The following is a 21,604-nucleotide window of genomic DNA, read 5'->3' as shown; positions in this document are numbered from 1 at the left end:
GATTTCATTAAACTACCACCAAAGCATAATTCCCGTTGCAGGAGTATTTTCATCTTGAATTACCCTTGTAACTAAAGCCAAAGTCTCATGTCATAGGTGGACAGTTTCTGAAGCAACCCTTGAGTCTGGCTTGCCTGCCTTCATTATTTGGCCACTGACTCCTTCCACTGAAACAAAGCTTTTAAGACATCAGATAGTGGAGATCCCTAAAATGATATCATGAAGTCTTCACTTTCTATCCTAGTCCCTACAAATGGTACGAATGAAGGCCTACTGATGGTGGGAAGAATATAGCTGAAAGTGCCCCCTTGCATTAGGGTGCACAGAGTAAACATCCAGGTAGCGTATATACAACTCAAAATCCAAAAAAGAGGTTGTTACTAATCTCATGTCAAGGATTCAAGACCTCACATGGTCTTCTGCTTTATCCAGCACATGTTAAAACAGATGCCAGAGGCCCTGAATGAAAAGTCCTACTTTGAGTTCAGTTTATTCAGTAAATAATATTTATAAAGGACTCAGGATGAGCATGGCTCTGTAGAAATAGGAAGAGTTCCACCTTGGGTTTTGCCATTGCATTGAGGAGAGTAACTATCTCCCCACTGGGGAGTGAAGTGGCTCTTTTATGTGCCTGTCTGATTAACCACCAACATTTTCTGGGTACTGAAAGTGCTTTGATACAATGGCATTGAACCTATACAGACAGGTGTCCAATCTGATCTCTAGAAGCTTCAATTCTAAATATGGAAACCAACTCCATATAACCTCATTGACTCTACCTTCTTTCTTCTGGGGTCTCCAACAAAATGTTTGAATTGGCAGGCTTTCCAGGAGGATCAGAAAGCTAGCTGCTGTGGGACCTTGGCTCCCTGGTCAGTGACTCGAAGTAGCCACCCTACCCCATCCCCAACCCCAAGACCAGTCTTTAAGACTGTGGGGAAGTCAAAAGTAACTCAAGACCTGGGGAGAGACGAGTGTCTTGTTTTTCTGCCTGTATAATTGAGAGCCAGGAAGTAGCAATTACTGAGAAACTCAAAAGAAGGTAGAAACATCAGTTTATCTAAGAACTTATTTTCAAAAGTGAAGTAGTATGTATTATATATACATATACATGTATACATATTCTAATATATGCATGCTGAGTACCAAAAAAATGGGAATGGATGTTCACAAATTAAAAAATAATAGCCCCAACAGATGAACAATATAATCTGCAAAACATTTATTTTTATTTTCCTCTTTAATAAATTTTTTATTTCTTGTTAATATGAGATTAAAATTATTCATTAAGATTACTATAATTAACAATGTTAAATCCTAAGCAAGACAGAAATTAGTATCAAAGAATTTTAAAATTAGAAGGGAATTTAATTCACAAAGGAAAGAGGCTATTAGATTTAATTTCACTTCTGAATGTTAACTTTATAACAGCATTTCTTTTGAAACAGTAATTCATATACATACAATTTTTCTAATTCTGAGGATATAAGCATGTAAAGTGGTCTATTCATTTTCTTCAAGGTTAGAGTTTTCCTCCATCATTGAGAAATATAACCAACCCTACAATGCTTCGAGGTATTTTATGAGCTGATTTGCATAATATTCATGTAGGTAAATACTAATTTTTTCATTCTAACAGGTTTGTTCTACCTTTAAATTTCTTAAAAGGTATTCATCATTGACTGACTGTAATGTCAGGAAATGTTAGAAAATTTTATTTCTCTTCTATGAACTACAAAATTAGGAAATCGTTTCTCTTAGGAAGACATTATAAAACATAATATTTATAAGAAGTTGCATCTGCTACAGATAAAAGTAGCTAAGTATAAATGATTACCCTCTATTTCTACCTCAGATCTTGCTTTAAATAAATCACGTGGGAACACAGTGAATGAAAATTCTGATGTACTGGAAAGGGAAGAGAGAGGTGGCTATTTGCTTTATAGAATTATTCATATGGCTCATCTATAAAAAGTCATTTTTCCTGCTACTTTTATTTTTTATTTTATTTTTTAAGATGTATTTTATTTATTTCAGAGAGAGAGAGAGCACACAAGTTGGGGGGGGGGGGCAGAGAGAAGGGAGAATTTGAAGCCGACTCCCAGGGGAGGCCTGAGCCAAAGGTGGCCTCTGTCTTACTACCTTGAGATCAAGACCTGAGAGCAAACAAAGAGTCCCTCCCTAACTGACTGAGCCACCCAGGTGCCCCTCCCCTACTATTTTTAACATGTAATTAATTTAAAGATAACTTTTTAGAAACACACCTACCATGAAAAGTTATGTCTTCATTTCAACATTTCTCTTTTGGCTTAAAAACAGGATGTAAAACCGTGTTCCCCAACAACCCTGAGTTCAGAGCATAAACCTTCCAGAATGAGTATGTTCATGAAACTTTGCTGTATTTTCCATAGATGCTGTTAAATGCAGGGATTAAGATCTACTTGTGGTGGTGGCTACAAAGGCCCATGCAGGGCTTCAGCCCATGAAGAACTCTGGGCTATCTTGATTCTCATCTGCTGAGCCCACTCTCAGATATGCCTGTAGCTTTATGAGGCTCACTCAGACTCAAATTCGGTTCAGATTGGGCTTTGTCCAGTTCTCTGGCTGTCACAGTGTCATTCTGAGGAGATAACACACCTTCTATTCCCCTCCTCCATATGTAGAAGACAGCTAACCCCAGGGTCCTCTTCCCATACATTCTTTACACACATCCATTCCAGTAGAGAGGAGGTAAAATGAATGGACAGACAGGCTACCTTCTAGAACTTTGGCCTCACCCCTGAAGCACATGTACCAGATAGGAGCAGATGAGATTTACCGTGACATCTCAGTAACTGCTAACTTCTCAGAAGTAGGGATCATCTTGGTAAGCCTGAGCATATTAGTAAAGATGGCTTCATTCTTATCTCTCGTGATGTGATGATTACGTAGTGGAATATAACCATTTAATTCTGAAGTGTTGTTTTGTATGGATGGTTTGCTTTTAAATGATAGGAGTTAGTTGATGAGCATCCCTAAATAACTGTCAGTACAGTGCAGCATTAAAGTCTGAGGTCAACTCTTAAAAATAAACCAACTGCATTATACGTGAATAATTTTTCATCTGAGGTTACCTGCTAAAGAAATTGGTTGGGACCAGCCAAATGAGACCTCAGAGCAATGGAACTCTAATCAAATTGTTAGGATTCTAGCCTCACAGCCTTTCCCAGCCACGCTTTCCTGGAAGAAGTGGTTCTATAAGTGTTAGTAGATTTAAAACAGTGTTTAATTAACTAGAAAACTCTGTAATTTAATCTCTCATCTATTTATCACTACAGGATCAATGTTTACCCAGCTATTGAATCTCATGATATGTCTACTGTTAAGAACTACAGATTTGGATAAATTCTGGAAAATCTAATGTACAAAAGAGAACCAAACTGATCATTCATTCATTCATTTATTTACTTTCCATCCTATTTGGAAAATAAGGCCTATTTTCATCTTCAAGTCCATTTTACAGGCTGGAGAAGACAAAAAAAAAGAAAGGAGAAAAATAAGCCACAGAAAGATGATCAGGAAGGCACCTAAAAGCATAGATGTTTATAGCCAATCTCATGGAGACTCAAGGAGTACCTGCCACCCCCGGCCCCCACCCCATTACAAAGGAAGACACTTGGGCTAAGAAAAAATGAACATGAACCATGTCCAGGTCTCAAATTACACTGACCTGCAAATTAAAATGAATGCTTCTCTTTCAATTGTGTGTGTGTGTTTCAGAACAAGGAGGCTTGATCAAAATGGGGAATTATTATCAGATACCACAAATTGTCAGCTTTACCTTCGTTTGATGGTAGAGATAGCCTCAAATATCCTAGTCTGTGTTTGTTAAACAACGAGTAAACTAGAAACTCGAGCTAAGCATCCTGTGTATTTGGGATAATCCCTGCAGTGGGGGACTATATGGAACATCTTCAGCTAAAGGAAGAACACTGAGTAATTGTTCATCAGCAAGGTCAGAACTCCAGCTTGGCTCATGCCTCTCTAGAGGAAGGCACGAGATCTCTAGGCTTCTTCTGTGTACTTCTTGTCGCTTAAATGTGTCTCCATTAGGGGTGTATAGCCTTTTCGGAGTCTTCGGTACTGAAGGAAAAACAGCACCACAAAAACACCAACCAAAGCCACCAGCATTCCCATGACCGCCAAGAGGGTTGTGGTCCAAGCTGGAGTTTCTTCAACTGGAATCAAAGCAGAAGATAAGGTTCTATGATTGGGAGTTTATCAGCTGAATATTCTCAGAGAAGAAAAGAATGAACCAATTTGCCTTTCATATGCATTTTTGTTGAAAAAGCAAAACTATACTGGCTAGAATAAAATTTATCTTCTTCCCCACCAACAATGTGTCATATCCACAATTGTTTGTCTTGAGGAAACGGCATTTCATTATTTAAATACAGCTGATTGCATTTTTTGAATTTCTTACAATAAACACTTATACAGAATAAACCCTCCAAGGAAGTATATAACTACTTTTGTGAGTTAGAAACTCATTTGTTAAAGTGGATGTAAAGTAGTATCTGGGGAACTGCAAAATACACAACCCTCAGGTGGAGAAATTCTGCTATTGTCTCTACCTTTTTATAGGGTGATAAATGTGTAAGGCAGATTAGATTAGCTATTGTAATAGGAGACATTCAATAGCAGTGCAGATGAAATTTGTATCCATTTAAATAGTTGTGAATAAAATCTGAATTTTCCACCTGATAAAGCTAATACTAGGCCCAAATATATTTTATAAGAACTCTCTACAAAATTAATGGGTTTCATTTTAATATATTGATGCCTATTTGTTGTTTCTTTAAAAATTCTCTTATTCTTGGCCAGCTATTTGGCCAAATTAAAATTTTTAAATTTTTTAAAAGATATTATTATTTGAGAGAGAGAGAGTGCGCATGCACAAGCAGGGGGAGGGGCAGCGGGAGAGGGAGAAGCAGATTCCCTACTGAGCAAGAAGCTGGGCTTGATCCCAGAACCCTGGGATCATGACCTGAGCCAAAGGCAGATGCTCAACCAACTGAGCCACCCAGGTTCCCCTTGGCCAGCTATTCTTAAATTCAATTTCTCTGACCTGGGTTCTTATTCTAAACCCTGCACAGGCCTAAATGTAAAAATCTTCCATCTAGTTTTTTCCTCCATTCTGCAGAGGGCCCTTACTCATCCTGAAGGGATTTCTCCAAGATTCTAATTTTTCTCCTCCAGCAATCCAGCATCTGTTGCCAGAACCATCTTCTTAAAACGCAGATGTTTATTCTGACATTTCTTTGTTCAGGAACCAAAATGACTATTCTTTTAATTGTGGAAAAATACATATGATGTAGATTTAACCATCGTAATCATTTTTAAATGCTCAGTTCTGTGGCATTAGCGCATTCACACTGTTGTGCAACCATCACTGCCATCTACCCAACAGGACTTTTTTCAGCTTGCAAAACAGACATAATACCTCCCCAGTGCCCCAGCCCACCAGCCCTCCAGCCCCTGCAACCCCCATTCTACTTTCTGTCTCTATAGGTTTGACTACTCTAGAAAACTCATATAAGTGGAATCATAAAGTTTTTACTGTTTTGTGCCTGGCATTTTCAGTTAACATAATAGCTTCAAGATTCACACACATTGTAGCATACAACAGGATTTCCTTCTTTTTTAAGGCTACATAACATTCCATTGTGTGCATACACCACACTTTGTTTATCCATTCATCCATCAATGGATATTGAGTTCTTTCTTTTGCCTATTGTGAATAATGCTACTATAAATAGAGGTTCACAAATAATCTGTTTGAGTACTTGCTTTTAATCCTTTGCTGGCTCGTATGGTAATCTGATGTTTAATTTTTTGAGGAGCTACCATATTGCTTTCCACAGAGGCTAAATACCACTCTACACTCCCACCAGCAGTTCACAAGGGCTCCAATTACTCCACAGCCTCATCGGCACTTCTTATCTACTGCTTTGTCAGTAATAGTCATCCTAATGAGGGGAAAGTGGCATCTCATTATGGTTTCTGCCTAGCTTTTAAAGCCCTCCATAATCAGGCTCTTCTCACAGATCCAGACTTAATTCAGGTAATCTTCCCAAGCCTTCTTCTCCAGCCAGGCTTCTTCACGCAGTTCTCTAAACAGACTACACCTTTCACAACTCTGTCCCCTACCTCTTTTCAATCTAAAATGCTCCCTTCTTTCTGCTTCACCAATAAAAGATCCACTATCTCTTTGAGTTGTTCAAAGACCCATCCCTTTCAAGAAGCCTGTCCCAAATGTCCTACTCCCTTCACCAATCTTCAGCTATCGTTGTCTCCCCAGATAGGATTGTGAATTTCTTTGTCAGACCAATAAATGAAATGTGAATTTGTGTCTTCCCATGTGTCTTCCCACATTCTGGGCATATTTAGACTCTCAGTCTACGCCTGTTAATTGGCTGATGTCAGAGGGACAAAGGCACATCCTAAACTTTGTGATTGTTACTCTATTCAATTCTAGAGAAACAAGAATGAAGTTTCAAAAAGATATCTCAGTTGTCCAAAGAAAGGAAACTTCAAATCAGTAAGGAGAACAGGCAGTCAAGGTTGCAGGACTAGAAGGAAAAGCAAGGGACAGATTCCTGGGTCTGGAAGACTCTGAAGTCAGAGAGAGAGAGAGAGAGAGAGAGAGAGAGAGAGAGAGAGAGAGATGAGCTCACAAGTCACTATGATGACACCACAGGCAGAGGTTTAGGGAAAATGGGATAGACACAAATGGGGAAAACTCACCAGCAGATGGACTCTGTTTTTTGGGGGTTCTGGACAAAATAAGATATTTTTAATCACATTATCTTTTCTTTCTCAATCTGTCCTAACATTGCCTAAGTGGCCCATGGAGCTATACTGGGCCCTGGGCCAATAGAAAAATATGTGCCCATATAGACACTTATCAAAACATCTTCCCATATTTTCAACCAAGTGGAAAAAGCCAATAAAAAACCTACAGTGAAAAAACATGACTTAAAGAACTTTAATTAAGAACACATATACAAAAAAAAAAAAGAACACATATACATGAATCCCCATGTAGCCCAATCTGTTTGCAGGCCAAGGTCAACCTCATAAACCGACCCAGCAGGGCTTGAAGGGGCTAATTGGAAACAACAGGTCTCATTACAAAACAAACAATAACAGCAGCCTGTCTTTATTTAAAATTTTGAGAGTGTATTCATCTTTTTTGCATTAATTTTGATTTTTCAAAAATAGTGCCTTACATTATTATTTATTTCAATTACTAAAGTTTTTGGTCCCCCCTCAAACTTTGTGCTCAGGGCCAGTGCTGCACTTGCCTTACCTCAAACCCAGCCCTACCATCAAGTAACCATTCTTCAAGTCCCGATGATCCCCATCCACATGTGGCTAATGCATTTTGATTTTATTGATTAGACATTTCAAACCACAGCTGTTTTTTTATTAATTCAGATTATTTACTATATATTTATTATATATTATTATTTATTAATTCAGTCACCAAATCAGTCCCTCTTCTGATGTTTAATTGGTAGTGTAAAGGCTCTTTTGCCTAACCTATATTCTAGAAAACTGCTAATAAAATTAACTAAACCTGAGTACTTGAATTCTAGATCTTGGTTTGCATTTTTAAAAAGAAAGGTCCTTCAGAAGATGAATGAATTACCCACTTCAAAGTTGTATTTGTTACCTGGTAGATCGATGGCATAGCTGTAGCCAAGTTGGTCTGCAGTTAAAAAGAGTTCTTCATTAGTCACCGGAGGGAAGAAAGGAACCATGTTATACATCCGATTGTGACCGATGGGTGCCAGCTCCTGAGGCCAGGCATCCACAGAAGGATTGGATCTTTTCATCCACTCATCAAAAATGGCATCAGTAAAGGAATGAAGTACCTGCAAGACAATTGAACATGGCATTGACATTGATCTATCTATTCCAATCAGGCCAGTCTGACTGGAGCTTTCTCTAAAGGGGAATGGGGTTCTTCCTGACATGAGGAGCTTCTCTATACCCAACCTTGTCATAGTGACATACCCACTGACATTTTTAGTTAAGTTTTCAAGGCTTCCTGACATCTCCCCAAACAGGATCATAAACCCCTTTGTCAAGCGAACAAATGAAAGGAAGTTCATTTGCAGATTTAACACTGGTTTGGAAACATCTGATGCTTTCAATAAGTGAGTGTTAATTATTAAGTTGAGGAAGATGCAAATATGATTAGATATATGTCTTTGGTTTGGTTTTAATAGAAGAGAAAGAAGAGGCTGTGTTTAACACTATTAAAATACAAATGAACAGGAAAGAAGAAAGAAGAAAAGAAAGAAAGAAAGAAAGAAAGAAAGAAAGAAAGAAAGAAAGAAAGAAAGAAAGAAAGAAAAAGAAAGAAAGAAAGAAAAAAAAAGAAAGAAAGAAAGAAAGAAAGAAAGAAAGAAAAGAAAGAAAATCTCCAAAATGAGTTTTCAAATTTTTTTCAAACGGATGGCTCTTCTATGTACTCATTTTATAGCCCTCTCATTTAAATTCTCAGTGTTAACGCCAGCAAAACTAAGTCTAAAAAATGTGATGTGCGTAGCGCTCATTTTTATTTTCTCACGGAAGCTATTAAAGTCCTTCTCAAATACAGCAATTATTACATGTCTTAAAATAATTAACAGCAAAAGTTCCACATTTATAGCCCCAATTTTGCAACACGATGTAAATGGGAAAGTTAGCCTTTCTGCTGGGTTCCTCTTTTATTCCTAGACTGTAAGTTCAAGGACCTAAGGACACTTCTCTTCTCGCCCCTGGGTCCTATGTGCTGTCATCCCAGAGCCTGTCACATGGGGGCAGGAGGGTACTGATTCCAATAAATAAATGCTTATCAAATGAATTCATTCACCTAATCAATCACCACTGTTCCTTGTACTCCAATTAGAGCACTGAACAAAGTATACTATAATTTGTTACTTATTTATCTATTTTCCTTAACAACACCTCTAACTCATAAAGGTCAGAGATCAGGTCTTTTCACCTGTGAAGCATCGGTTTAGCATTCAACCCAGACAGAATCAATGTTTAATAAGGATTTGTTGCCTGAAGACAGTGTCACGCAAAGCAGTTTTATCTTTTGTACAGTTTCAACTAAAGAGGCTCCTTTCTAACTGGTGCTGTTTCCTCAGCTTGCAATACCATTTCTTCTGTTTTCTGGTATCAGTCTATCAAAGACCAATGCAATGGTCTCTGCCCTGAAGCATTTTCCCTGATTGCTCCCAGCCTGGATTCATAACTTCTTGTACTTCTCAAACGCTTAAGTGCATTGCCCTGCTGGCTTGTGTTGCTGTTGTTTACTTATGAAATAATATTTTCAAATCTTACCCGAGGGTCCTTGTAGTTACTTCCCCTATCAAGCAACAGCGAGAACTTTCTACCTGCATTATCTCACATGACTACATACAGGATAGTTAAAGGAATCAAGTGATTTACTCAAGGGGTTCTTTTTTCCAAATGGATTTTTACAGTTCATGGCAGAGAAAATCATCTTAAAAACAAAAACATCAAATTTTAAGAACTGGGCTTTTGCAGAGATAAAAGATTTTTCTAAATTCTAAAATCTTAGCTTTGAATAACAAAACTGAAGCTCCAATGAAATAAAGATATAATGTTTATTGTATAAGCAACGACTTTGGAAGACACGTGCTAATGGAAGTGATCAATGTTTCCTACAAGGAGAGTTTAGAAAAAGTCACCAGCCCTGGTAAAAGAGCTAAATGTTAGTTGTTGGTGTAGGTTGCTGAAAAGGTACCTTATGTCCTGAATCCTGGGAACTCCAGATAAGGTTAGAAGTTTCCCACACAGAAAAGTTATGCTTCATCTTACAGCTGCAGCCTGGGGAGCCTGCCAGCTTCAAATAGAACTTTTGCCATGAGCATGGAGCCCAAGCAAGATGGAATGCCTAAGGATAACAAGCACTAAGAGTTGCTTACCAAATTTCCACCCTCCTCATTTTCCTCTGTAACTTCCTTTGAATTCTGAGTGAAGCAATGTATCAAACTATCTCTGAGACTGAACTAGGAGTCACTAGACATGACTTCTAAGAAAGGTATTTAAAGGTAGTGGTCTCAGCTTAAAAATGTCCCTCTTTCCCTTTCCATTTATCCTTGCTGTTTCCTGGAACATGGATGTGATGGTTGGTGCTGCAGCAGTCATCTTAATTACCAGTGAACAAAGTTAGGAAAAGAAGCCACTCACCCAAGGTGGTAGAGCAAAGATACAGAAGGGGCCATCATGACTATAGAGGTACTATACCAGCCTTGGACTGCCTGCCACTGGGGATCTTTTACATTAGGAGAAAAATAAACCTCTTTTTTGCTTGGGTTTCTATAACAGGTTTTCTGTTCTAAGCAGCTGAACCAAATCCTAAGCGATAGGCAGGAAAAGTATCTAGGGATGTACCAGAGTATATTTGCCAATGAAGGTCACATGGTATCTCCTGAGCTTTTAGATACTGAGTTCAAGTCAGAGATCAAATTGTAGTTAGAAAAAGAGACAAGGAACTCTCAGGACATAGAAAGGTCAGATTCAGTGCTGCAAGAAGCAAATAACTTTTGGAAAATACCAGAATTCACCCAGTGTAAAATTTAAATAATTAAGGAGGGGACAAGACTCTGCAGCAATTCATAATTTGGAGAGATAAAAGATCAGGGAAAAATAATGAGAGATTATAGGTCTCAGAAGGGCTATAAAATATTTTACAATAAATGCTCTACTAGGAACTATATACAGAGCACCCAATTTATAGAAGGTAGTAAAAGAGGCTAGTGTGTGCCAAGAAGATGCAAAGAATGCAATAAACAAAATGCTGCAAGCAATAACGTATCCACAGCCATAAAGAGAAGTAAGTAGTGCAACCTATAGAATAGGTATTTTTGTTAGAGTTGTCAACATTGTTCCTAAACAAGATACCTTCAATTGCTCTTGAGAAACTAATAGTATCTTTGTTTGACATGGGTTAAAAATGAGCTCAGTTAAAGTCTCTGTAAGGCTAAGTACAATTTGAGGGTACTTAGTAAAAAAAAGCTAAAGTAAAGTAACAGTATACCGTTGTTGCCTTATATCTGCTATAGAGATACATAGTTATATTTTGATATTAAATATTGAGTGCTTCAGATATGAGGTTACAATTTTGGTTTACAAACCCATTCTAGCTTGCTCCAACAACATAAGGATAGGTACAGGAAGAAACAAACTTTCACCTTGAAGGCAGTATTGAAGAAAATGTGGGGCAGCTTGGGTGGCTCAGCAATTTAGTGCCACCTTCAGCCCAGGGCGTGATCCTGGAGACCTGGGATCGAGTCCCACGTCAGGGTCCCTGCATGGAGCCTGCTTCTCCCTCTGCCTGTGTCTCTGCCTCTCTCTCTCTCTCTCTCTCTCTCTCTCTCTCTCTCTGTGTGTGTGTGTGTGTGTGTGTCTCATGAATAAATGAACAAATAAAATCTTTAAAAAAAAAAAAAAAAGAAAATGTGATTCCATGGGCTTTCAAGGTAAAAAATTTTTTTTTTAATTTTTTTTTTTTGTTTATTTATGATAGTCAGAGAGAGAGAGAGGCAGAGACACAGGCAGAGGGAGAAGCAGGCTCCATGCACCGGGAGCCTGACGTGGGATTCGATCCCGGGTCTCCAGGATCGCGCCCTGGGCCAAAGGCAGGCGCCAAACCACTGCGCCACCCAGGGATCCCCAAGGTAAAAATTTTTAAATGCAACCCTTGCAGAAAAAAAAAAAAATCAATCAATGGCTATTGTGTTTGCAGGCATAAAAGTACTTGAATAAAATACAAGGAAAGCGTGCATATATTTTTCAGGATCACTGGAGGATAAAGTTACTATCAGACTCAACCTTAACTAAGATATCTGCATCTGCACATTCGGATTCCTGCCACAATGACTGACACCAGTATGTCACCAAAGACCAGAACATTGTTATTTTCACCACTTGTGCTCATGCATTACTATCCAGAAGACATCATTCATAGTCAGAGTGACTCTTATTGTAGTAATGTTTTGTTCCTCTGAGAACTCATATGTGATAGACACCCATTTAAAACTTAAGGTAGGGGTGTCTGGTTGGCTCAGTCAGTTAAGCATCCAACTCTTGATTTTGGCTCAGGTCATGATCTCAGGGTCACGGGATCGAGCCCTGCAGCAGGCTCCACACTCAACATGAAATCTCCTTGTCCCTCTCCCTCTGTTCCTCTTCTCTCTCTCTCTCTCTCTCTCTTTCAAATAAATAAATAAAGTCTTAAAAAAAAACACTTAAGGTAGAAGGCATAAATAAAAAGTCAAGACAAAAGTTGTAAATAAAAGAATCCCTAATTGTAATTCCCAAAACCTCTCTCATCACACTTACTATTTCATGATGATATTTATTTACTCTTGCCTTGTTCTACCAAGAATTTGAGGCAATGTACTATCAGAATATTGGCTTTACATTCCCTAAAGAAACCATATGTAATACAGCATGAAATAGTTCAACACACACCCCCCCCCCCCGCCCTCCTTAGCTGACTCAGCTGGGACACAGGGAGGTGGATATGCCATAGATAGCACATTCAGTGAGAGACTTAAAACAATCTGAAAAAAAAAAGGACATTTGAGCAATAATAGTCCTCCAGGCAGTGCTCTGCCAGGATAGTGTATGGTTTCCATTTTGCCAATATTTTTTCTCCCTAACCTTTCCTACCTTCTTTCTCACTGAATCCTGAACAGACAAAATTGAAGATATTTTTCAGGCTTGGAGGAGTCACGCTGAAAAAGCACCTTTTCAGGTGCATGGGTGGCTCAGCTGGTTAGGCATCTGCCTTCAGTCCTGGGACAGAGCCGCTACATTGGGCTCCCTGCTCAGTGGAGAGTTTACTTCTCCTTCTGCCTCTGCCCTGCCCCACCACCGTTCACGCTCTCTCTTTCTCTCTCAAATAAATAAACAAAACCTTAAAAAAAAGAAAAAGAAAGAGCATCCTTTCTACATATATGAATATAATGGCATTGTATACAAAATACACATAAGTATACATAAAATGTATGCAATATATATTGTATGTAAGATACATTATCATGTATATAAAAAGAAATATCAATTATGTGTGGTGACAGATGACAACTATATGAATTGTGATGACTGTTTTTATGATATATACAAATATTGAGTAATTACGTTGTACACCTGCAACTAACTTAATTTTATATGTCAATTATATTTCAATTTAAAAAAGAAATGCTAGTTGAGCCTTTGAGGAAGAAAGCTTATACTTTAAGAATTAAATTTGGAACACATACAAACAGAGGACTACAAGAAGTTCTGCTATTAGACGAACATCCTCAGAAGAAGTCACTGATTCAGTCATTAGCACATGGGAGGGAGAGAACCAAGGTGATGTTAGCAGAGATTCTAGAGAAGAACTGAGATACTTCCAGGCCATTCATGTCTAAGGAATTATCAAAGCTCTAGGAGAAAGGAATCCAAATCAATGCTATAACCACTTTAAATTTGTATATAAATGTGGTTTGTCATTATACTACTTAATTTCATCAATGATGAAGAGTATGTAGTTCACCTCAGTATAGGTTTAATTTTTCTCAATACAGCATGGGTCTATCCTTATAAAGTTAAGAGCTGAAAAGAATTTCTTCAGGCATCATTTAGCCCCTGCCAAGTTAAAAAAACAAATTATCTCCTAGACTAAGCATATAGCAATCGTGCCACCTTGGGATTCTCTGCCCAAGCAGCCCAACCATATCCAATACCTCAGCTCTTATAAAATTCACCAAGGTGTCACACTCCTTAGGAATTGGTGACTTTATCTCAGTTGTTTAAAAATACATACATTAATTAAACAAATGTAGAATTATTTAACCTTCTGGAGGGCAATTTGTCAGTATTCACTGATATTTCAGATGCATTTATTTAATTTTTGACCTATTCTCCTGACTTATGCTATATGTTCATGCACTGTAATGTTGTTTGCAAAGTGAGAGATTAGAAACCACCTACACGACCATCAAAAGACAACTGGTTAAAAATTTCAGGATAAAGCCATCCTATAGAATACCATACAGCCATACAAAAGGAACTGGAATGGCCTTTATGAACTGAAATGGAATGATGTAGAATAATGAAAAAATACAAATAGAAGCAATGAAGTCACAGAAGTGTCTAAGTGTGCTACAATTCAGATAACATATTTGCTTGTATATTTATAAAATAAATCTGGAAGAATAGGGAAAAATGATAATGGCCAGCTGGGAGATGGCAGTGATACAGAGACTTCATTTTACATCTTTTATATTTGAACTCCTTCTGTGCATTATCTATTTTAAAATTTCGAAAAGAAAATATTTAGGAAACTAAGTAACAGCCTAAAATGTGTACATTATAAGTGCAATTGTATGAACATAGAATATAAGAGGAAATAAGCAGAAAATTGAGACTAAATTACAGACAGTTAAAAACCTTTTTGCCAATATTTCTGAAACTCTCAATTATTAAAAATTGTTAAACTATTTAAAAATTAAAAATTAACATAAAAGGTAGGCAATGTTAAATATTCAAGTTATTAGCTTAAGTATGCTTTTTTTTAAAAAGATTCATTTACTTTTTTGAGGGGGTGGGGGAAGAGACAGAGGAAGAGAGAGAAAATCTCCAGCAGATTCCCCAGTGAGCAAGGAGCCTGATGTGGGGCTTGATCTCATAACCCTGAGATTCTGACTTAAGCCAAAATCAAGAGTCAGATGCTTAACTGATATGCTTTTTCTTTTGTAAGAAAGAGAAACAAAATGGATCCATTTTTAAGTGCTTCACTCCTAGAGAGAGAAAAGCAATGTCCTATATACTTCTCTTTAAAAATTTTAACTAGGGATCCCTGGGTGGTGCAGCGGTTTGGCGCCTGCCTTTGGCCCAGGGCGCGATCCTGGAGACCCGGGATCGAATCCCACGTCGGGCTCCCGGTGCATGGAGCCTGCTTCTCCCTCTGCCTTTATCTCTGCCTCTCTCTATCTCTCTGTGACTATCATAAATAAATAAAAATTTAAAAAAAATAAAAAATAAAAATTTTAACTAAACTCAGACTAATTCACAAGTATTTTGTATGTTATTATGACCTATTCATTTTACTAATTTTATTACAGCCTAGAACAGTAGAGTCAGAAAGGGATTAACTTCACATAGTCCATTAGATTCTTATTTGTAGAAACTCATTTTCACTTTTCTTGCTTTTTTCCCCTAAATTAATGGAGCTATTTTATCCAACTATTAGTCATAGTCAAGAAATAAAAACAATGACAAGACTCTGTGTACATCTTATCCCATGTAGCATTTCAGTGTAGGAGGTGACAAACACATGAACTATGCAGTGAGTATTAGCCACGCAACCTATGACATCCCCAATCACTTAGGAATGGAAAGAATTAGAACTTGCCAGATGTACCTTTCTAAAAGAGTAACATCCAAATGCAGCCCGAAGAAGAATTGCTTTGAAACTGAGAGGAAAATATTTAGTCTCTAACATAGTTTCTTTCTTGGCAGTTAACTCAACTATTTAACTTTAGGGTCTATTGGTCTTTCTCTCCCCCGCCACTGTTAGATTAGGCCTAGATTCAATATTGAAGACAGCACTACTTAGCATTTCTGTGACCTAATCTTACTTTCCATGATAAATATGTGCATTTCCTTCAATTACCTTATGAATTATTAGGACTTCAGAGACTGGTTTCAGAGTTTTTCCTGTATTTTAACATTGTATCTTTTACTCATTATTGTGATCATATACAACTTTGTACCTCTCTTGCTTGAAGAGATTTCACTAAAATAATTTTAATAAATGTTGTATGTAATATATTTGCATAAATTGCCTTGTGAATTTGAAATTCCAGAAGCTATCACTCTTTTAATTGAAATGATTTAACCTGGATCTCAATATGTGCAAAAGTCATTTAAGCTTGAAATGGTCTCAACATGAAACTATATAAATAGCCTAAAGTAATTGTGAGTTCTGGAACTAGTGCTGAAACACTGCACGCCTGCAACAACAGCAAAAAAAGGCTGTGGCTTTTTGTCTATTTATATGCGTAGGACAACTTATATCAAAGAAAAACAGAATTTTAAATATTCAAGGTATTAAAAGTAATGAAGATGAGGATGATTAAACGTCTAGTATGTTGCATTACATGTAAGTCACATAATTCCTCATCCATAAAATCATAATGTGGGTTCTCCTAGAAGAGGAAGAGGAATATGATTGATATAAAATACTGCAGAGAGGGAACATTGATTCCTTAGAGCAGGATTTGGCAAACTAAAACCTGTGGACTAGGCTCTCTTTTGAGAGAGAGAGAGAAGGAATGGAGTGGGGGGGCAGAGGGAGGGGAGGAGAATCCCAAGCAGGCTCCACACTCAGATCAAGCCCAATGCAGGACTCAGTCTCACAACCCTGAGGTCATGATCCAAGCCAAAATCAAGAGTCAGATGCTTAACCAACTGAGCCACCCAGGTGCCCTTCACTACCTGTTTTTTAAATAAAGTTTTATTAGAACACCACATTGATTCATTCATGTATTGTCTAGGGCTGCTTTCACGCCACAGTGGCAGCTTTCAGTAGTTGCAACAGAGAGCATTTGGCCTGCATTCACGGAAAAGTGGTGCCTAGCCCTACACACTTACTGGGCAGCCTCCTAATAAGGAGATAAGATGTAACAATCCTTGAAACTTAAGGTGTTGAAAAGCAAGTTACTGGCATCACCCTTGTTTCCTTTAGTAGGAGAGAAAGGTTGTATGTGGACATATAATCCTCAATTTGTCAGAAGATTGTGCTGTTCTATTTATAATATTTTGAAGTACTGGATAAAGAGTGCTGTGACTTTTTTTTTCTCATGAATATAGACTGTGTATAAATTATATAGTTGAAAATATGTTTTATAAACTTAGAGAAATACAGTATAGATAAGCAGATTTAAAGATATAGAGCAGAGGAAGACACAAGTACTGCATGGCATAAGCTGACGGCGGAGATAAGAGCCAGAAAAATGATGTGAAATAACAGGTTAGAACCAATAAATAAGGCAAGCATCCTCCAGAAGAAACTAAGATGGCTGTGGAGAACTTGCACACAAGCCCCTGCCTTGCTGGAGGTTGGGAACAAGAATTCACATTTCTGACAACTCCTTCATGTTTTGCTACACACAAATATGAGGGAAGAAACACTTTTTAGAAAGAAAGAACAGTTCCATCAACTGCTCTGTTTTTGCATTTCCCACAGCTCACCCTTCCCAGGCATTCACCTATCTGGGAATCCAGAAAGCTACCTAGACCTTCATACCACCAGGCAAGCCTAGAGCATTGTGAGCTATACCTTTACCCTCCCTCTTCATATCTCCTTTTTTGTACCCTGGGTGGAGTAAAAATAATAAATCATCTTTGAAATACCTAAGTATTTCTTGTCAGTAAAATTGCCTTAGGGCACAACAGTCTGTTATGGAGAACAAGATAAAGAAATCTTAATTAAGGCTTGGAAATTCAGAGCCAACATACAGTTCTCTAATTCTTTCCCAGCGACTACCGTAAGAACACATTATTGTTTTATAATTTTTGTATTGTATTTGGCAGTTTCTAAGGCAGTCTCATATTATTCTAATCTATTAAGTGTTGCCTTAATGAGCACACCACTCTCCTCTAACACCACATCAAGCCCTGTGACCTGCCCTTTGCAGCATAGGAAACAGAGGCTTCACACAGTTCAGTGAGACTCCCAAAATTACACAATACAGGACTAAATAAAAAACTTATTTAATTTTTAATCCAGGGCTCTTTTGACGTGGCCTCCCTGGAGTCCAAAAAACAAACTGCTGTAAACTGATGGTTTCAGGATACATTATGATATGGACTGAATTATGGCCCTCTCAAAATCATTGTTGAAGCCCTAACCCCCAATGAGACTGTATTCAGAGATGGGACGTACAAGGAGGTTATTGGGTTAAACACGGTCATGTGTGTGGGGCCCTGAGATTATAGGACTAGTGTTCTTATAAGAAGAAACACCACTAGAAAACTCATTGCCTCTCTCTCCACTATGTAAAAACACAGCACCAAGGAGGCAGTGGTCTGTAAGCTAGGAAGAGGGCTTTCACCAGGAACTATGGCATTCAGTGCCTTGCTCCTGGACTTTCAGCCTCCAGAACTGTGAGATATAAATTTCTGTTGTTTAACAGTCTATTTTATTTTTGTCATGGCAACCCAAGCAGACTAAGATTCATTGATAAAATTAACATTACGGTTAGGAAAACTCTGGAAAAAGTGCTTATTACTATACAATCTATACTAATAACAATTCATCAAAATACTCTCAAAAAAAAAAAAAAAGGACCAGTGGTGCAATTTCTTCTTCTAATTGCTCAGAAACCATCAATCCAAGACACACAACCCTGAAAACAGACAATGTTAAAATAGTGGATAATGAGTTAAGTATCTGTAAAGTGGAGATGGTTGGAGGGGGTTAGCAGCTAGAATACAAATTTTTAAGATATCTAAAGGTTCTAAGCTAACTCTGGGTGAGCTGTATTTAAGGGGGGAAGAAAGTAACCCCAGACATCCTGGAGCTGGCCTGGCACTGTCTGGGAGGCCCTTGGTAAACACATTTTTAAAACTAACAAAACTTGGATTATTTACAATCCCAGCGTCAAGTTTCTTTCTGTTTTTCCTTTTGTTTTAAAGTGAGACAGAAATCAGACTCAAGCACATCAAGTGGGGGTCCATCACACTTTGAATTTTAAAGAACTATGAGATTTCACCCTAGTCAACAGCGGCCCGCTGTCCTGGCTGTATTTACTCTCAGGGATATGAAGGCAATTAGGAAATTAAGAAGCATCAGGGGTGTTTATTAGCTCAATGGTTGAGCATCTGCTTTCGGCTCAGGGTGTGATACTGGGGTCCTGGAATCGAGTCCTGCATCGGGCTCCCTGCATGGAGCCTGCTTCTCCCTCTGCCTGTGTCTCTGCCTCTCTCTGTGTCTCCCATGAATAAATAAATAAATAAATACATACATACATACATACAATTTTTTTTTTAAGATTTTATTTATTTATTCATGAGAGGCACAGAGAGAGAGAGAGAGAGAGAGAGAGAGAAGCAGAGACACAGGCAGAGGGAGAAGCAGGCTCCATTCAGGGAGCCTGACATAGGACCTGATCCGGGGTCTCCAGGATCACACCCTGGGCCGAAGGCAGGCACTAAACCGCTGAGCCACCCAGGGATCCCTCTTTTTTTTTTTTTTTTTAATTAAGAAACACCAAATGTGGTTTTTATATTAACTAAAGGCATGTGTCATTTTTTCTATCCAGCCTCCTTCCTCACTCTCCACCCCTCTGCTGACTAATACAAACTTTCTTCCCTGCAGGGAGCTCCCTAGAGTGGAGTGTGTGGGGGTTCACACACCTGCTCCGACAGAGGCGATGAACATGTGACCTTGCTCTGGCCAATCAGAATACCTCATTCCCCTTGCCACACTGGTTCACAGAAGGCAGATCATCCAGGCCTGGCCAATCCTGAGACTGTCTCCGTTACTATGGTAACATGGCTGCTCCCCCACTTGCTAAGCTGGTAGCATGCAGGTTCCTGGCTAGCTCAATTCCACGTGGGAAGAGGTTGCTTATGAAGACAGGGACAGAGCTGACATCATTTGAGCCCACAGATTCAGCAATACCTGAAACCAGCAGCACTCCTCAGTTTCCCAGTTATTTAAGTCAATAAATCAATTTTTCTCCTAAATTAGTTTGAGTAGAATCTGTTCATTTGCAAGCAAAAAAGAAATGGCTGAATATACCTGCAACTTTGCAAACTGACCCAAATCAATTTTTCTGTTCAGCACGACCGGGTGTTCATAGTGGGTGGGTATTGCCATAGTCCTCACCATCTCGAATAAACTTGTTACTAGGTGACATATAATCATGAAAGCAAGACCAGATTCTGGTAAACCTATGCTGATCAACAAGTAGACACCGAATGAGTAAAAGAACCTGTTCTTGTACACCCAGGGAGGTTCACACTCTCTTCTGACAAGTGTCTTACATGGAAGATTCAGTCCAAACTGGGACACAATGATATTATGACCCCAGGAGTAGCTCATTTTTAGGCATAATACTTTGTGAAGTGAGGGGGCCAGGGCCAAACACCAAACAGAGCTGTGGACTTCGTGTGCTGCCCCAAAGGTGCCAGGTGGCTGGGCTTCGTGCAAGAGTCATGGTGGTTCTACACTCATCTTCAGCATCACTCATTTTATCACTGAAAAATTATTGTCATTATACTAACTTGTTATATAAATTATGCTAAATTGTGATATAATATCATTATGCTAACTTATGAATCCACCTCTCAACTATAAACTCCTGTCTGGTGTCATTCCAAAACTAACCATCTCTAAAGCATGGGTGTGTGAAAAGGGGAGTTTAAATACTATCTAACCACCTCTAGGGTGGAGAATAAATAAATTTACATATGAATACATCCCTTTGTTCACAAAGAGAATAAAACACACACCAAACCTTAATCTTACTGAAAAGCAAATAAATCCAACATCAAATGTAGAAAATTTTTCATCTATTCTGAGCCTTTGAACATACCACAAAAACAGGATCATTGGCAGCAGAATGTGGCAAAGCGCTTGTCCCATTCAAGAAGGAATGAACCAAGTTGTGTAGGCTCATCACTTGAGAGTCCAGTATTCCATTTGCTTTATCAAATCCTTCCAGGGCATTCCTGAGAGAAAATCAGTTTGTCAATGACAACAGTTACAATTGACAAAGGTCTCTTTTTATTGTTTCTAACCTAAATAATAGTCTTCTAACTTGATATGGGGTAGGGAAATGGGCAGCTCTGTCATAGCTAATTAACTACAAATTAACTCCAACTTTTAATGATGATCTTCTATACGGGGCTGGAACTCTTAATCAATGCTACTTTTGCACCTGCTCAGTTGGATTAAACCTCTTTTATGTACTGTATGACAATTCTTCATATCTTTCTCCTGTGCCAGACTATGATCTCCTAGAGCACACAGACTGTTTTTTTCAGATTTTCATTGCCAGAGCTCAGTACCATGCCCAGCATAGGCTCTGTGATCAGAAATATTTTTTGAATTAACATATAATCTTATAGTCCCATTTTTCAACTAAGTAAACCTCTAGCTTGACTATAATATATTCAGCATTCTAAATTCAGCTCAACCAAATTCCTCCTATCCTTGTCTTTTTCTCCTCCTCATTTTTAGGAAATTCAAATTGTCCTTATCCTAACTCAGTGATCCTCAAATTTAAGCATGTATGGGAATCACTGGAAAAAAACACATATTTCATGCCCCACTTTCAGAATTTCTGATTCAGTAGGTGTGAGCTGGGTCTTCATATTTATATTTCTAACTAGCTCCCAAGTGATGCCATTTATGGTGGTCTAGGCACCGTATTTTGATAATCACTCCCTTAACTCAAATCTATAAAGATTGCACTCCATTTCAATAGCATTTTTACTACTGTGAAAAACGAATGCATTTCCAAACAATCTTAAA

At 38.3% G+C, this 21,604-nt stretch overlaps 1 protein-coding gene across 1 annotated transcript in view; it reads right to left on the bottom strand.

Moving 5' to 3' along the window:
* Positions 1-3,452: 3,452 nt before the first annotated feature.
* Positions 3,453-21,604, bottom strand: part of DCT (dopachrome tautomerase) — a 34,100-nt gene continuing 15,948 nt past the window's right edge. Inside the window, exons 6-8 of the mRNA XM_041731330.1 lie at positions 20,664-20,799; positions 7,718-7,919; positions 3,453-4,217 (exon numbers count right to left, since the gene is read on the bottom strand). Coding sequence (XP_041587264.1) covers positions 4,045-4,217; positions 7,718-7,919; positions 20,664-20,799 — 511 coding nt within the window. The 3' untranslated portion in view covers positions 3,453-4,044. The remainder of the gene's footprint in view (positions 4,218-7,717; positions 7,920-20,663; positions 20,800-21,604) is intronic.

The sequence above is a fragment of the Vulpes lagopus genome, chromosome 16, assembly GCF_018345385.1.
Source record: "Vulpes lagopus strain Blue_001 chromosome 16, ASM1834538v1, whole genome shotgun sequence".
In the NCBI taxonomy this organism is placed as follows: domain Eukaryota; kingdom Metazoa; phylum Chordata; class Mammalia; order Carnivora; family Canidae; genus Vulpes; species Vulpes lagopus.
This window is presented reverse-complemented; position numbering and strand designations above follow the sequence as displayed.